The sequence below is a fragment of the Onychostoma macrolepis genome, chromosome 17, assembly GCF_012432095.1.
Source record: "Onychostoma macrolepis isolate SWU-2019 chromosome 17, ASM1243209v1, whole genome shotgun sequence".
Taxonomy (NCBI): domain Eukaryota; kingdom Metazoa; phylum Chordata; class Actinopteri; order Cypriniformes; family Cyprinidae; genus Onychostoma; species Onychostoma macrolepis.
The window spans coordinates 27,824,340-27,842,876 of NC_081171.1; the positions used below are offsets into that span (position 1 = coordinate 27,824,340).

The window sequence follows — 18,537 nt, forward strand, 5'->3', positions numbered from 1 at the left end:
CCCAGGTAATCGACTGTGTCTTCAGCGGCTCAGATGTCAGGAGTAAATGACGACTGCTATGTTCATTATTACATCCAATAACAAGACACCTCAATCGCTTGGGAATCATTCTGGTCTACACCTGCTCCGGCGTCGAAACAATGGTGGCCTGTTTACAGCTCACTCAGGGTGGGTCTGAGGTAAATCGCTACTGTCAATCGACAGTCATGGGAGGGGCCTTGGCCTCTATGACGTCACACGCTAAGTGAATGAATCGCGTTTGTGCCGGACTGTTATTACAAAGCAAAAACAAATGCTCTCCTTCGATCCATGAACATTTCTCTCAGTTAATGTGCGTGATCTCACAGTCTGAAGTGTCTGTCATAGCAAATCAACACATTCTGTTGTGAATAATTAAGCAAAGTGTCTTCTCATAGGATAAGAACACGCAGCCTCATGAATAATTTAAGACACCGATAATTTTGTTTATTGGGTGTAATAGAATATGCTTTAAAGGGTTATTCAGCAAAAATGAAAATTAGCCTGTGATTTACTCACCCTCGAGGCGTCCTAGGTATGCATGACTTTCTTCTTTCAGACGAATCCAGTCGGAGTTATATTAATGGGGTCATATGAAGTTGCTAAAAAGAACATAATGTGGTGTATTTGGTGTAATGCAATGTGTTTATGCGGTTTAAGGTTCAAAAAACACATTTTCCATATACTGTACATTATTGTTATTACTTGTACGTTATTACTGTACATGATTTTTACAAAGCTCATCGTTCTGAGAAGCGAGGCGTGCTCTGATTGGCCAGCTATCCAGTGCGTTGTGATTGGCCGAACACTTCAAGCGTGAGACGGAAATGTTACGCCCCTTACCATGTTGTGATGCCGTGTCCCGCCGCGACAACACAAAAACAGTAAAACCCATTATAAACAAGGCATTTGTTGCATCCAGTGGGGACATAATTACTGATTATAATGATGCGTTGCATTGCGCCGGGTAAACATTACTATGTCTGTATTTGTGATCGGAGAAATGACAAACAACAAGCACTACTCTACACTGCTCAAAACTCGTGTTTGAATAGTCAGTGGCAAATTCTTTAAATAAGAAAATGTACTTATAGGCTGTGAGTCAGAAGCGCCAGACTGTCCTTGCAAAGTTGGAATTGCCCCACTTTATAGAAACAACATTTGTGCACAGCTGGCATTGTAGGCTACAATACTACAGCGAGAATAAAAATCACGCCCTCTTTCATTGCGTATACATTTGGGCTGTGTTTTGCAAATCTCCCCACACTGTGACGTAGACATGTGGGGGCGTGTTTGAATGAGCCGTTTTAGGTGGGTGTGGTCGAGTCTTAACTTTTATAAAGAATATCTCTTTGGTTTTGAGACTTTAGTCTTTGCAACTTCAGGGGTCTTATCTATGCACAAACAGCTTGTAACACTCCAAAGAGAAAGGAAAACTTAAAATCGCATCATATGACCCCTTTAAAAATTGTCCTGGCTATTCCAAGCGTTATCATTGCGGTGGGTGGGTGTTTCTGTTCAACAGTCCAAAACACATCAAATAAAATAAGTGCATGCATAATAAAGACACAAAATTCGTTTAACATTTTGCTGTCAATAAATTCAAGACTCTTGACAAGACGAATAAAATAACTAATACAATTTTGTGCAGACTACGTTTTTATTTGTTAGCCCATCTCTCTCTTTCTTTCAGTAGCGGAAATTTAAATGTGAGATTCTGGAAACGAGATCTAAATTTAGCTGGAACGGTCGGGTCGAGAAGAAAATTATTCTAAGCGGACAGCGGGTGAACAAAGAGTGAATATATCACGGGAGCGTGTGGGTGCGGAATATAACCTCGCATGAGCGGGATATAACCTCGTGGGTTTTGCTCCTTTGATTTGTTCTTTTTGTTAAATCAGAGAGCAAAATAAAGAAAAAAGGAATTGGTATTAATGATTTAATGATGATGTGATTCATATGAAGTTTGTTTTAATGTCTCACCTTTCAGCAGGAGCTCTGATATTTGGCTGTACCATTGCTCTGTGCTTTCTGATAAGGGACCTCATGTTTTACGTGATTGGTAAGTCAATCACTTGATACCAGTATTTTTAAAACTTAATTATGTAGTTCTAAAATGTGATAAATATTTGGGTCATTCCACAAAATCGGTGCCTTTTACATCCCTAAGAAATAATCAGAAATAGATTTAATATAACCACAAATAAATTTGCATTTTAAAAACCTAACAATACTATGTATTCTTTCATCAATATTACATCAAAAAAGTCAATTAAATATTGTTTTAACTAATTTAAATAGCATTTATGCTGATAAGGGTAAGGTCATCAGGGGGTCATCATGCAGTGTCAATACTGTTGCTATTTTTAAAATGTAAATTTAAACAATTATTTATTACATTATAAACTATTATTAATATAATCAGTATCTACAAGTAAAATCCTTCCAAAGTGTATAACAAGTGCTTTTGAGTGAACTTGACTATTAGCTAGAAATGAGCAAATTAGTTTGAAATCGTCAAACTCAAACCTGTTATTGTCATCCCTGTAATTTTCATGGTAACAGTTTCTGACATGTGGGTAACAGGGATGACATACAGCGGGTAAAATAAATATTGAACATGTCACCATTTTTCCCAGAAAATATATTTCTAAAGGTGCCGTTGACTTGAAATTTTCACCAGATGTCAGTAACAACATAAGTAATCCATACATAGAAATAAAAAACAAAACAAATAAGTTCAGGAATTGTTATGTGTAATAAATGGAATAACACGGGGGGGTGGAGTATTGAACTGCTGAATTTTATTTAATACTTTGTACAAAAGACTTTGTTGGTAATGACAGCTTTAAGACGCCTCCTGTATGGATAAACTAGTCACATACATTGCTCAGGTGATTGGCTGGGCCATTTTAGCAGCTTTATTTTCTTTCTCTGAAACCAATTGAGAGTTTTCTTGGCTAGATTTTGGATCATTGAGTGCATTTACATGCACCCTCTTAATGCGATTATAATGAGATTTTGACAATATTGCGATTAATCTTTACCTCATGTAAACGCAATACTTCGATCTAAATAATGTGATTAAGCTCATAATCACAGCAAGCATAATCGTATTAACATAGGTGGCGTACGCTGATTTTATTCGAAATATACAGGCATGTAAACACCTTAATCGCAGTATTGCCTCTCTGACCAAAGTGCGCATGCGCTTGTGACATATATGAATAACGTGACACGCACCTGTAATAATACGGAGATTACAAACGATGGCGGGGAAGAAAGCATCGCATTCTGGGGAAAACACAACTCGCTGCCACCAGTCTCTGTTCTTTACCCTCATCCAGAAACGGCGAGTAGAACGTGAGGGCAGCGTAGGCAAACATATTCCATCACATTTCTATGGCGCCGAAAAAGCGTGGAATACAGCCATACAAAATCATTATGAATTAGACGTAAATAAATTAAAACAGCGGCCAGTAACACATCTGCTCTTTCTGAGTCCATCATTTGTGCTGTGCAGTGGGGTATGTGAATAATGGCAGTAAAAAAAAAATAACCACAATTCTTAGCGAATATTAAGAATAATGGAAATTGCATGTAAACGGGAGTAAGAACTTTGCTCTTGACATGTAAACATCATCATGCGATTAAGTCCTTACTCTGATTATTGTAAATAATCGCATTATTCGTGCGCATGTAAACGTAGTCATTGTCTTGCTGAAATGTCTATCCTTGTTTCATCTTCGTCATCCTGGTATTCTAGGTGTTGGGACTGAACCTGCTAATCAGCTAAATAATTTCCACTGACTAGGGGCAGGATTGCTTTCAAATTACTGATACATTTCATCTGGTGTCTTGGCCTCCCATGCCTTTTTGAACCTCCCTTTCTTCATGTGTTCAATACTTTTTCCCTGTGTTATTACATTTTATTACACACAACTTAATTTCTGAATTTATATGTTTTGTTTTCTTTGTATGTACGGATTACTTGGGTTCTTACTGACATCTGGTGAAAATTTCAAGTCAACAGCACCTTTAGAAATATATTTACTAGGAAAAATGGTAAGTGTTCAGTACTTATTTTACCCGCTGTAGATTAGGTGTCACCCTGTTTTTAAAGATTGTCTGTGTAAAATGCAAACATGTTTAAAGGTCACTCTGGGTGTATTATTGAGCTAATGCCTATACAGTGGGGGGAAAAATGATTTGATCCCCTGCTGATTTTGTACGTTTGCCCACTAACAAAGAAATGATCAGTATATAAGTTTAATAGTAGGTTTATTTGAACAGTGAGAGACAGAATAACAACAAAAAAATCCAGAAAATGCATTTAAAAAAAAGTTATAAATTGATTTACATTTTAATGAGTGAAATAAGTATTTGATACCCTATCAATCAGCAAGATTTCTGGCTCCCAGGTGTCTTTTATACAGGTAAGGAGCTGATTAGTTTAGACTCCCAGTTTAATACCTGTATAAAAGACATCTGTCCACAGAAGCAATCAATCAGATTGCAAATCAGATTCCAAATTCTCCACCATGACCAAGACCAAAGAGCTGTCCAAGGATGTCAGGGACAAGATTGCTTTGGGGGTGTTTTTCTGCTAAAGGGAAAGGACAACTGCACCGCATCAAAGGGATGATGGATGGGGCCATGTACCGTCAGGGCCAGGGCATTGAAAATGTGTCGTGGATGGGTATTCCAGCATGACAATGACCCAAAACCATAGACTGTAAAAAAAAAAGATGGACGACGCGTCTCCACTTCCTTCCACTATAGAAAAGTGAAGCCAAAGCATCTCAGTATGGCTGCTGCCATCGTGAGTCAATGACATCATTTGGAGCCAAAGTCTGCGCAGTAGTGTTGTGAGGTGGAACCCTAACCCTAACACCCTTTTATCAAACTCCCGCCCAAACTCCCGCAGACCCAATCAACCATAACGACACGCCCCGTTTTTATAGCATCAAATTGCTAGCTAAAACCAAACTTGACACAAAAACAAACAATTGAACATATATCAGCGTGATGACAACTACCTTAAATGCCCAAAACCTTATTTCGGAAAATTGTATTGGAAGTGTAATTTTTTTATTTTGACTCAAGTCCCATTCGTTTACATAGAGAGGGTGGGGTTTATGACCTGTACTGCAGCCAGCCACCAGGGGGCGATCAAAGTGCAGCTTCACTTTTTAGGACGTGTGAGGCACACCCGCCCAAAACACATGGCCAAGGCATCAAGAAGCACATTAAGGTCCTGGAGTGGCCTAGCCAGACTCTAGACCTTAATCCCATAGAAAATCTGTGGAGGGAGCTGAAGGTTCGAGTTGCCAAACGTCAGCCTCGAAACCTTAATGACTTAGAGAGGATCTGCAGAGGAGTGGGACAAAATCCCTCCTGAGATGTGTGCAAACCTGGTGGCCAACTACAAGAAACGTCTGACCTCTGTGATTGCCAACAAGGGTTTTGCCACCAAGTACTAAGTCATGTTTTGCGAAGGGGTCAAATACTTACTTCGTTCATTAAAATGCAAATCAATTTATAACTTTTATGAAATGCGTTTTTCTGGATTTTTTTGTTGTTATTCTGTCTCACTGTTCAAATAAACCTACCATTAAAATTATAGACTGATCATTTCTTTGTCAGAGGGCAAATGGACAAAATCAGCAGGGTATCAAATAATTTTTTCCCCCACTGTATCATTCAGTGGCATATGAGCATGAGTTACATTTTTAGTTAGTATTATTGGTATTGTTACTATTACTGTTGTTGTTAATGACCGGGATAGGATGATCAGTCTCAATAAAACTCATTTTTTCCCATAACTCATCGTCAATAATGCATCCATGTAAATTCAATTACAAACAAGAGCAGCAAGGTGACTGCAGACCTTCACCCCAGTCTTGCAATGTTCAAGAAAGTCAAGATCTTGGTCTGGTTTTAGATGGTCACAGAAAGACCAAGATCTGATCATCTTCCTTGCCTAATTTAACCAGATCAGTATTTGAAGTTCTGTGAGGGTACACAGACAAATGTAATCTAATTGCAATACCCATAAAACATTAAATCAACAATGAACTGACTTAAACTGAAAAATTGACTTTACTATTGTCATACAACTCTACCAAGTAAGTGCAAAATAATATAATGCAATTTAAAATAGTTATATTGTACAGTATTATGTAAACAAATAAGTGCAGTGTGATGAAGAATGTGTGTCCTGTCATCCCTGTTACTCTGGTCAGTCCTGTGACTATGACATCAATCCTGTTACTGTCATTAATTTAATAAAAATTATATTTGATACAGGTTTTTCCATTGTAACTTTCACTATATTGTTCTTAATTGATGTGGTCACCCTTCAAAATTAGGATGTTCTTGGTCATCTGAATGATAAATATAAAAATATTTTTAAACATCCAAAATTTGAAACAATCCCAGTAAAAAGAGGGAATAAAATGCTGCTCATATATGTGAAAACTATCACATAATTTTAATTAAAATATAGTATCTAGTAATGTTTGTGTCAGTAACAGGATTGACAAAAATACCAAAACATGAGATAGAAAAATAGTCATAAAATAATAAATGACACAATGCAATTCCTTGTAATTTTAAGGTGTCTTCATTTCATGGATATTTAAAAACGTTGGATTAAACTTATTTTATTTTTTTTTTTTCAAGTGGATAAGGCACCAATTTCGTGGAATTACCTTTTTTTTTTTTGGCAATGAATAGCATGATCTATGATATACACTGTATACAGTACTGTCATCACAGTCTTAGAAATGTTACTGATTGTTTAATTAAGTTATTTTGTTTAGAACAAATTAAAAGACTTTTTGCTAGTTGGACATATGTTTACATTTCCAAATAATAATTGTTTTCTGAATTCACTGCATTAATATATCATTAAACAGTCAATTCATCATTTACTCACTATCATGTTGTTCCAACCCAGTATGATTTTTTTTTTTTTTTTCATGAAACACAAAAGAAAAAAATTTAATTACATTTACATAGTTCATTCCTATCCAGCAAACACATGCGGGGACCAGGGGCTGTCAGGCACTAGAAAGTACAAAAAATTATTTTAATTTGAATTTGCGTTCCCCCGTCGGGGGGCCCCCTCTAACACCGGACCCTTGGAATCGTCCTAACCACCCTTACACCGTCCCTGATCTTTAGTAGTATTGCATCGTTCATTTCTCCAAAGAGTCTGAAGTTTTATATTCATAAAAGAAAGATACAGCTTTTCGATTCTGTCTGAAAACAGCCGAGCTCCTGGAGGCGCACCATGGGCGGAGCTAAAGAGTGGCGAGCACTTGTGTGCCGATTGCCAACAAAACACAAATTTTACGCAGTTTCACTTACCGCCTCCGGTTCCGAATCATGACCAGGATCTTTTATCGCTGGTCTTTTAGTATCAAGCGATGTGCAAATCCAGTGCCGAACTGGGCCTTGTTTATAAAACATTCATCACCCAAATGACGGAAACAAATAAACACTTGTGAAACTCTGTTTCTGCCCCAGAAAAACAAACAGCATCCACTGTTCACTTAACCATGTTCAGCTTCCCAAAGAGCCCAGCGTTATCGTTCCCTCACATCCAAAAACACACTCCTTTTTAGAGACATTTTTGTTTAGCAAGTCCTGTGCAGCGCTGCTGATGATGTTGAAGGGCATGCTCTCGCTCACCTTCTGGTCGATATGTGCGCGCGCTCTTTTGGGAGAAATGCCCATACAAGGAATTCCTCCCTTCATGACGTCAAAAAAAAACTTTCTGAAACTTAGACAAATCCGGAAGGAGTATATTATTCCTATTACTTACTGCGTAGAATTACTCCGTCATACATTAAATCCAACTCTTTTAACACTGTAGATAACTCAGAATGCATGAAATAGCATTAGACCTCCGTTTAATGATCAGTGAATGTTAATAATTTAATTGATTATTTGATAATTGTATAAAAAAGTTTTTTTTTTAAATTAATTTCTTTAAAAGTGCTATATACGATTTTTACATATATAAAGAATCTGCAAACCTCTATTTGTTGTATAAAGAGCGAGTGCCATAATAGCATTGTTAGCAGAGAGTGAAATCTAACCTCTCTGTGTGTTTTAATCCAAGCTTTTTTGTTTAGTTTTTCATTGTTTTGTGTTTATTGTATACCTCCCGTTGAAAGTGTTGGCCATCTCCGCATTTATAGGAGGCTACGAGAGTGTAAAAACAAGATGTGCAGTACAACGCTTTTTGCTGAAGGCCAACTTCCACATGCCATGTTTCTGTATTAGCATAATGCTTACCACATCACTTGATATTGTTTACAAAAGCCAAAGGTATCTAAATTTCATTTACACGTTGGCACATTTGTTTTGGTCTGAGATGCAGTGATCCTGTACAACATTTAAAGGTTGAAAAATCATATATAGCACCTTAGTACTTTCTGAAATATCAAATATTACTTGTTAACCATCAATTGAAGTTATTTGATTGTTTATAGTACATTTCATATTCATTCATTCACTCACTCTCACACACACACACACACACACACACACAAATGTTTGTTTTTGTGAAAAGTGGGGACATCCCATAGGCGTAATGGTTTTTATACTGTACAAACTGTATGTGCTATTGCCCTACACCAATCCTACACCTTACAGGAAACTTTGTGCTTTTTCAGATTTTCAATACACTCCATTCTGTGTGATTTATTAGCGTTTTGAAAAGTGGGGACATGGGGTAATGTCCTGAAAAGTCACCACCTCCTTGTAATACCTATGTCATACCCTTGTCATTATACAAATTCATGTCCTCATTTGTCACAAAACGCACACACACACACCTTTTTGGAGTTTCACAACCTCTGGTCATTGTATTCTTTTGCTGTTTGGAAAAGAGAGAAGTAAGCACTCATAAAAAAAATCATTATGTGTTCTACAAAATAAATAAAATCATACCATTTTAGAGTAAATGATACAGATTTTTCTGAATTCATGCAAGTTTCTGTTAAGCACTTTTGCTCTGATTACGTTATTACTTTTGTACCAATTCTTTTTTTTTTATGTTATTGGTTTCATTTTCTTGGATTTAAATTTATGTTGTCACACTTTAGTTTGGGGACCAGTTTTCACTATGAGCTAAGTCTTAACTATGACTTTTGCCTCAGTAAACTAATTTGTTGCTTATTATAGTAAGGTAGTTGTTAAGTTTAGGTGTGGGGTAGGGTAGGATTAAGGGATCTCTAAATTATGTTTATGCAGAATAACGCATTATAAGTGCTGATAAACAACCAATATGCTAGTAGTATGCATGCTAAAAAACAACTAGTTCATACTGAGAATTGGTCCCTAAACATGTTATCTTTTACATTTATTAATTGTCAGTATTTTAAGACTCATATACTCTCTTTAGGTGGAATAACTGTTTCCATCATCGCATTCGTCTTTACCATCAAATTTCTGTGTGAGCTTGCTGCTCGTGTGGTCAGCTTCTTACAGAATGATGACCCTGCCCGACATGGGGACCGCAGTATCTATGACTATGTGCGGGGTAATTATTTGGACCCACGCTCATGCAAGGTCTCCTGGGACTGGAAAGAGCCACAGGAAGTGGGTCAAACCATGAGTTTCCGAGTGCAGGTGACCAATCACAAGTTTTTCCTCAGAAAGTTGTTTTCATGTTGTATAGTCTTTACTGACTCTGTAATTGACTATACATTGATGCTTTATGCAGCTCAGTTAAAATGACTACAGTTCATGTATTTATTAGTTGTTTTGAAATCCCCCTCCCAGCTCTTTTACAAAAATGGCCAGCCTTTTCCTGCACACAGACCTGTGGGATTGAGGGTGAACATCACTCACATAGAGCTGGCTTTAGAAGTCCCTGTGACCCAGGAGGTCCTTCAGGAGCCCGAGTCAAATGTAGTCAAAGTGGCCTTCACTGTGCGTAAGGCTGGACGCTACGAAGTAGCTGTCAAACTTGGAGGCCTGAATGTGGCTTACAGCCCTTACTACAAGATATTCCAACCAGGTAAAATGCAAGTACAGATTCCTAATTCTTACTTTTCTAATACTCTCTGTGTTTGGAATGAGGGACCTCGTATACAAGGTTTCATCCTAAATGTCAGAATTAGAATACACAATTTATAAAACTCTAGGAATATAACCCATTTTACTTATATGCAACCCACAATCCTCATATAATACTTGGTTGAAAGACCTTCTGCTTTTAATACAGCAGCCAGTCTTTATGAATAACAGTCTTCATTTTTTTTGTAGCTTCTACTTGTTTTGTTGCCTTAATTTATATTGCTTTTTACATCGCAAAAAGCTGCAGTTTTAACAGGGGCGCGTAGACTATAGATTATATCGACTGTGTGTGTGCAAATATGCACTGTTCAGTCAATTTAAAAGAACACTTAATAATCACAGTATGACACCAATCTATTAAACTTTAGGGATATCAAACTGTACAGAATAAGTGATTTTGAATCAGTTTTACCTGCTTTTGTGCAAATGAGTGACAACAATGAAAGTGTCAACAAGTACTCTAGATAGGCAACAGCAAGACGGCCCCCAAAATGGGAATGGTTTTGCAGGTAGGGCCACAGATTACCCTTCATGACTGATTTGTCTCTAGTTTTGTGTTGCTACAGCTGTGCATGTTTCTGACCAAACTGTCAGAAACAGACTCTATGAGGGTGGCATGAGCATAGATATGTATAGCTAGATGCCCTATTAGCCGCTGTTTCTATGGGCTGCTATACTTAAGCTATCCGGTATATTGGAATGTCCGTGAACACTCCAGGGCCCATATTTATCAAGCTTCTCAAAGTGCCATTTTAGTCTTAAGTGCTGAGAATCTATGAAATTTACACCTACTTTCAAACTTAAGTATAAAAGCAAGTTATCAAATTTCTTAAAGCTAAGAATCACTCTTACTCTCCCAGTTATTTAAGACAGCTCGAGAGGTCTCTCAAGTGGTTAGGAGTTGGGCTTGTGATGGCGCTGAAGAGACAGAGCGCAGATCTTTCAGGCGAGGAAGAATGTTCTTGAAATGTTTGATGACGAGTTAATCAAACGGTTACATTTCCTTAGTTATTCAAAACGAGCAAAGAACATTTACATTACCAAAGAACATCATAACTGACTTCAGTCTAGCGTGAGTATTATATGCTCTTTAAAAAAACACTCCCGTTATGATTGGTGAAGCTACCTACACCCTATGATGAATAAATCTCTTACCCCTTATTTACACTGCACATGTCTCGTCAATACACGATACTATCGTCTATCAGCACAAACCTAAATTGAAGGTTGTGATGACGCTTCGTTTCCTTGCCATAATGTATTCTCTTGAAAATTATTTATCATCAAATGTGTGTTAAATGTGTGTTGAATGAATCTCCTATTAGGAATTTAACCATTCAATGTGAATTTATCTGAGAATATTCTTAAATAAGGAAATCTATTCAGTGATTGGTCCATGCGTATGTCGTCATCCAAAATCCCGTTTGTGGCACAGCAAAGTGTCGTGAATCATCTCTAAGACTGACACTTAAGATTTAGTCCTACACTTCGCTTTTTTTTTTACACTTAAATCAATTCTTAGCAGTGTTCTTGAGAGTAATTCTAGAGGCTTGATAAATACGGGCTCTGAGCAAGTTGCCGGTTACATGCATGTATAAATCTTTATATCTTCAGTAGACTTCAGAAGATGCTTTTGCTAAACTAACAAGACAATAACAATACAACAAGACAAAGCCAACAAGGCATTTAAAAGGTACTTTAGTTTAAAAACCTGTAATATTGAGTTAATGCATATTAAAAGCACAAAACAACACATTCTTACTTGTGAAAGTTTACTCCGTTTCTTCAAGAATTTAATTTTAGGCGTTTTTTACAACCTATGGGCATGAGGGCCTGACGTCCTGTAATGGGACCTGTGCTCACAGTCCAGCACTTTGCAGCTCGATTTGCATTTGCCAGAGAACACCACAATTGCCAGGTCCACCAATGGTGCCATTTTGGTAGTGGGTCAGTGATGGTCTGGGGAGAAATATCCTTGGAGAGTCACGCAGACCTCCATGTTGCTAGCCAACGGTGCCCTTACTACTGTTTGGTACCGGGATGAAATCTTCAGAGCTGTTGTTGGCATTGACTGGCCCTCATGTTCCCCAGACCTAAATGCAAATGAGAATCTCTGCTATGTTATGTATTGGAGCATCCAAAGCCGGAGCGTAGTACCACAGGCTGTCCAGGTGCTCAGTGATGCCCTGATCTAGGTCTGGCCCCCATGTCATCATCTGCTATCTCATCAGGAGCATGCCCAGATGTTGTCGGAAGTGCATACAGGCACGTGGGGGCCATGCACACTACTGACTGACCTTGAGTTGCTTCGATGAAATTCATGCCTGTTTCTGTGGGATGATTTTTTTTTTTTAATCTAGCCCTCAGTGGGTTAATGAGTTTGGTTTCCATTGACCATTGTCACATAAATTTGTTCTAAATAAATTAGGAAAGATTTTCAACTTTAGTATTTCATTCATTAAGATCCAGTGTATGATTTAAGTGTTCCCTTAATTTTTTTGAGCAGCGTATATAATAATGAAAGGTCATATTTGACATTTCTCAACTCAACAATTTGTGTTTTTTGGTCATGCTTACAGTCTTGCATTTTAACATCTAAGGAGTGTGGTGTTTGTTTGTTTTGCAGCCATATATCCCTGTAGACAAGCATCTGTAAGATCTGGCCATTTTTGACATTATTAAAATTATTGACATTTCTTACATTCTTACAACTAGGTTCAGTTGATCATGATTGTTCAAACGCATGCATCTTACAAGTTATGTAGGACACTACATAAAATTTCAGTCAAAATAATTAAACTCACCAGAGATTGTAATAATTTACAAATGTAAGCTTGTAATATAAGTTTCTGAAGTTTCAGAGTTTAAAAATTGCATCTTTAGTGGCAAATTAAAAGTGATGTCAATGTATTATGTTTTTTTTTTTTTTTGAGCAATACAGCTATGTAATAATTATATAGCACTTATTTAATATAATAAGTCACTTATTTAAGTAGTATTGTGCAAAATTGTGTTAAAACACAATTAAGCCTTTGGAAACACTGTAACAAAACTGAATTAACTTGAGTTGTTACACATACATTTAGCCAGTGCATGTGCTGAAGTTGAGTAGCAAATATGGCCAAGTCAAAAGAGCTCTCACAAAAGTTCTTCGAGACACAGCTGACAGCCTTATTCATAAGTTTAAAATATGTTGTACCAGAAAAGCTTTGAGGGTGTAGAAGAAAAGGCACAAAATCATCAAGGAGAATAAAATGTTTGATTAGAGCAACTGAGTAAAACCTCTCAATTTACTGTCAAAGACTTGCAAGATAGTTTGATGAAAGGAAGCAAAAACATTTCACTACCATTTACAAGTATGAAAAACAGCAGAACTGTTATTTTATAGTAATTAGTAACTAGAAATAAATCATTATTATATCATTTTGAAACATTCTGCTGTCCCAACAACTTGTCTTCCAGTGTAAGTTAAAATATGTATGTTTGCAGTCTCTAAAAAAAAAAAAAGTCCTTTTTTTAATACTTTTTTTGTTAGTAGTATAAAATAATTATCTGGTAATATGTTGTTACATTTAAGCTTACATTAAGCTGTGCATTTAGAAAAACTTTCTTTTGTAGTAAAATGAAAAGACGCTGATGACAAGTTACATGAATTGCATGTGTTGCAGGTACAGTGGTCCCATCCAAAACAAAGATAGCGTATCACTTCTCAACACTGGTTCTGACTTATGGCCAGCAGCACACGCTGCAGATAGAACCACGGGATGAGTATGGCAACCCCACCAGTAACTCTGTCTCACTTGTGGATGAGGTCAATTACAGCATGCATGTCCACCCGGTAAGGACACTTACTGCATACCCAGAGTTTTTTCAAAGTTTGGATATATGTCTTGGCATTAAAGGGGTTTCATGTCCAGCAGAATTTGCTGAGTTTCCATTCAGACCTCTTTTTCTTACTGATCCTACAGTTGGGCACAGTGGATGAGGAGAGCTCAGATGATTGCTACAGTACATCGGTATCATCAAACAAGCCACAGTGCCAAGTTCTGATGAAGCTTACCTTCAGGAAAAAAGGCTGTTTCAGAGCATGCATCTCATACAGGGACCAGCCTCTTAGCAATGGGGAGTTTGACATCATTGTACTCAGCGGTGAGTTAATCTTGGCATTGGAGAGGTTGTTGTAGAGACTTTTTACCAACATGGATCCCACCTTGTCACCAAATTCCATTAATTTTCCAGTGTGTTTACTGGATAAAATGTAAGAAAATGACAACTTTTCAAAAAGAATTTGCTTAATTTTTCCATTACATTAAATCACAATTTTTCGAAAGACATGCAACATGGGTAGTAAATTGGTGAAACTAAATGTAATACGTGACAAGGTTTTGGCCCAGTCTGTTTCAGTGGTGTTCAACAGACTTGAACCAATAACTGAACAGGCAGTTGTTGCCAGTCAAATAAAGCTACTATTAATGTAACCCAGGGCTTCCAGACCAATGCTATATCCCGAAATACTCTTATCGTGTTCTCAATACGAATCTGAGACAAGGGGTCACCCAACATGTCAATAGGAAGAATCGCTGACAATTTTGTCTGATCTACAAACTACGTTTCACAACCAAACACATGCGAGAAGTGATGCAGGAAATAATGTAAGATCACACATCTAGGGATGCAGCGATTAACCGGTTTTACGATTAACCGCGCTTTAAAACGTCACGGTTAATTAATCGTAAAGGCTCCGCTACACCGAGTGTTTCTGTTGCACGGAATGGAACTGTTGAAACAAGAGCAAAACGAAAACTAAGTTACACTAGCGGTGCACCAGTTTAAAATGCCGTGCTTATCAGAGACACGGAGGCTACTAGATTAACTATGACAGAGGAACCAAACAGCGATCCTTTATTTCCACCAGAGAAATGACTGAAGTCGATAGTGTGGGACCATTTCAGGTACATCAAGAATGACCAGGGCGTCATTTAAATAGTGCCGTAAAAATTGCTAAAGAGTGAATACATAAGGGATAATGCACAGCTTGCCAACCTGTTCTCCTGTGCAATAAACGATTTTAATGCACAACGTGAAGGCAAGGACCACCTGACGCGAAGTTCGTTATCTCTAACATTCTGCCCGCTTCAGAGATGAAATAGTGCGGTGAGAGAGTGTGTGAATTAGCCTACCTGCATCTGCGCGTCACTTTAAACAATGAAGATTTGAGTTTAGTTATTTAAACAGTCATTTTACCCCCTCTTTGCTGATTAATATAATGAAGCGATCCAGTCTCTATAAGCTATTTTATTAATGAAAGTCGCTGGGCAGCGTTGACAACACGTTTCTGTCCTCCTAAATGTTTGTGTGGGCAGCTCGATCTCGATCTCACAAACCAAAATAATAGATATTTTCTCAGGCCATATATAAAATCAGATGAATAAAGATTACTAAAATGAATAAGTATGGATGACAGTTGATTACAATAATAGTTTAGTTTATTCCCCTCATTAGTAACAGTGCCCTCTGTGGGATAAAGTTAATATTAGTCTTATATTTTATCATAATTTTATATTTAGATTTATCATCCCTGTTATAGTATTATTCATAAGTCAATTTATTTTTCACCATCTTTCCAAGTTCTGTACATCAGGTCCAAAAGAAATGTAGAAAGAATATACAAAATGAAAACACCAAATACATTTGTGATCTACTTCCATTCGTTATTTTCAAAAGGGAAATACTGACATGGATGTTTACAGAGCAGAGGTCACGTTTTTTAATTCCAATAGGAGAGATGTACTTTTTTTTTTGTGCTGTATTATTGGTTAAGGTGTTATTTCTGTTTCAAAAGGCAGCAATCAATAACACTTTAATAACTAAAGAGTGTTCATGTGATTTTATGTTGTGAAATGAATACATGCATAATAATCGTAATAATCGTGTAACCGTGATTATTCCTCAGACTATAATCGTACCAACAAAATCTATAATCGTTGCATCCCTACACACGTCAGACTGTATTTCTTCCTGTTAGAAATTGTAGCTCGCAAGAAGCTAACAATACAAGTTGTTTGTACACTGGTTTGCAGTAAAAAAGAAAAAAAAGAAAAAAAAATGAAGATGGTTGCTTTCAGAAGCCATGCATGAGATTTCTCTACAGATCTGACTCTACCCCCCGAATTTTCCCATGCCCTCTATCATGCTCTTTCACTGGCTATATCAGTAACACATTTCACACTGCATGACTCTGATTCGGCGACAGGTCCAGATATTTAGCATGCTAATGCTGGGCACACATTGCTGTCAATTAATTAATTAATTAATTTATTTATTTATTGCAATTGTACAGTCATCTTTAAAATCAGTTAATTCCAAGGATCAGTAATATGCAAATTAACATTTTCCACTATAATCATAAATGAGTGGAAATGAGAAGTCATGGAGTTTTAGTGATCAAAGTGTGGGAACCCTGTTATTCTCTTCAATGTAATTGCAATGTAATTGTAAGGGCAACAAAGACAGAACCCAGCAGATTGAATACATAACATCCAGAAGAGTGGAAGCACATTGCTGTAACCTTTTCTCAATGTCTTTTCGCCATTGTGCACTCACACAGAAAATGAGAAGAACTGTGTGGAGAAAAATGTATCTACCCCAGGCATAAGCATCTACTTTGAGGCCTACCTCTACAGCATGGGCACTTACAGTAGTTGTCCTTGGCAGTTTCTAGCTTCCTCCCAGCTAGCCCTGCAGAGACGGCCCTCCATGGGTGATGATGAGGAGGAACACGACTCCCCTGTAGAGGGGCTGTCAGAGAAGGTCAAGAAACCCAAAAAGGTGTATTGCTATATCTCACCAAAGGTAAAATTGATTTTTAATGGGCTGATGCTACGTTTGTTAATATTGGTTCTTTGTTCATTTAAATACTGACTTATTGTGTTTCAGCAATTTTCCGTGAAGGAGTTTTACCTGAAAATTATTCCTTGGCGCCTTTTCACTTTCCGTGTGTGTCCTGGAACTAAGGTTATCTTTTTTTCAGACTACCTTCTTTTCTGAACCATTTGACCAAAAACACTATTCTTTTGCTGACTGCAAAAGCTGTTATTTTATTCAAGAATATATATTTTTCTTTTTGTTTTAATTCTGGCAGTTCACTTACCATGGACCAGACCCAGTTCATAAATACCTAACACTGGTAGTAGATGATGGGATTCAGCCTCCCGTAGAGCTCAGCTGTAAGGACAGAAATATCATGGCTGCAACCTTTATCCGCTTTCTCCACAAGAATATTGGTTAGTGTGAGTGGCAGTGTGCCGTAAATACAATCAAATGTAGATATATTGTTGTGATTGATTTGTTTTTGTTTTTTTTGTGTGTGTGTTTGCATCTTCTAGGTGGATCAGAAACTTTTCAGGATAAAGTGAACTTTTTTCAGCGGGAGCTAAGACACATTCACTCCAAGAGACCTCGCACTAAAACCTGCCTGAAAATCAGCCGTCACTCACTCCTTGAATCGGTGAGCGCATCTGGCAGATCATTCCTCATGTGCCATACAGAACAGTACAGAAAGATGGAACAAGTTTCTCAATACTCATATAAGCCTGCAGCCCTGTACCATTTATTTCTTGGATTTTTTTATTTTTTTATTTCTTGGGTGTAGTGCAGTCTCTGAATTTTATGGGAATTAAAAGTGACACCTTTTCCCCCTTTTTTCAGTCTCTGAAGGCCACACGGAACTTTTCTGTGTCGGACTGGAGTAAGAACTTTGAAGTTGTGTTCCAGGATGAGGAAGGTTGGTTAAACAATTGATGTTATTAGTTATACTAATTATTCTTACGCATTTCACAAAACCTGTCAAGAGCATAATAAATTACATAAAATAAAATTACATAAAGTACATAAAATAAAATAAAAAATTAAATAAAGCCTATTTTTTAACCATTAAGATTTATTTTCATTGTGACATTTCATGACTTTTTAATTTTTTAACCATTAATAAACCTATAATCATATTTAAAGGTTGATTTTGTTCTATGTGTTTGGGTGTGTTTATTAGCTCTGGACTGGGGTGGGCCACGGCGTGAGTGGTTTGAGCTTATCTGTAAGGCTCTGTTTGATACAAATAACCAGCTTTTCACACGCTTTAGTGACAACAACCAAGGTTTGGTAAGTCATAGCTGTACAAAACAGCTTTTTATGCTGCTTGATATTGCAAACTGGTATTTCTTATCATATTATTTTGATGTATTGTTGTAATTATTAACACTGTTTGTAGCACAAATAGTTTTATTGTATTTACTGCATTTTGTTATTTTTCTAGTTATTTACCTAAAGCAACTAATTAATTGGAAGTCTTGCACATTCACAGAAAATCGCTTATTATAACATTGCAAAGTAAGGTGCATAAAGAGTTCTGTACGATTGTCTGTTATG

The 18,537-nt window shown here is 37.1% G+C and overlaps 1 protein-coding gene across 6 annotated transcripts in view; it reads left to right on the plus strand.

Moving 5' to 3' along the window:
- The window catches only part of arel1 (apoptosis resistant E3 ubiquitin protein ligase 1), a 49,641-nt gene that overhangs the window by 5,506 nt on the left and 25,598 nt on the right, over positions 1–18,537 (plus strand). For 4 of the 6 annotated variants that reach the window (XR_009266646.1, XR_009266645.1, XM_058748515.1 and 1 more), the window contains exons 5-15: positions 2,009–2,080; positions 9,437–9,663; positions 9,817–10,054; positions 13,782–13,951; positions 14,082–14,262; positions 16,721–16,965; positions 17,050–17,127; positions 17,255–17,396; positions 17,499–17,620; positions 17,821–17,896; positions 18,161–18,270. Coding sequence is in view for 4 of the 6 variants with exons in the window: in XM_058748515.1 (XP_058604498.1) it covers positions 2,009–2,080; positions 9,437–9,663; positions 9,817–10,054; positions 13,782–13,951; positions 14,082–14,262; positions 16,721–16,965; positions 17,050–17,127; positions 17,255–17,396; positions 17,499–17,620; positions 17,821–17,896; positions 18,161–18,270 (1,661 nt within the window). In the remaining 2 variants the exon portion in view is untranslated. The remainder of the gene's footprint in view (positions 1–2,008; positions 2,081–9,436; positions 9,664–9,816; positions 10,055–13,781; positions 13,952–14,081; positions 14,263–16,720; positions 16,966–17,049; positions 17,128–17,254; positions 17,397–17,498; positions 17,621–17,820; positions 17,897–18,160; positions 18,271–18,537) is intronic. The other 2 variants (XM_058748517.1, XM_058748518.1) reach the window with 2 other exon arrangements.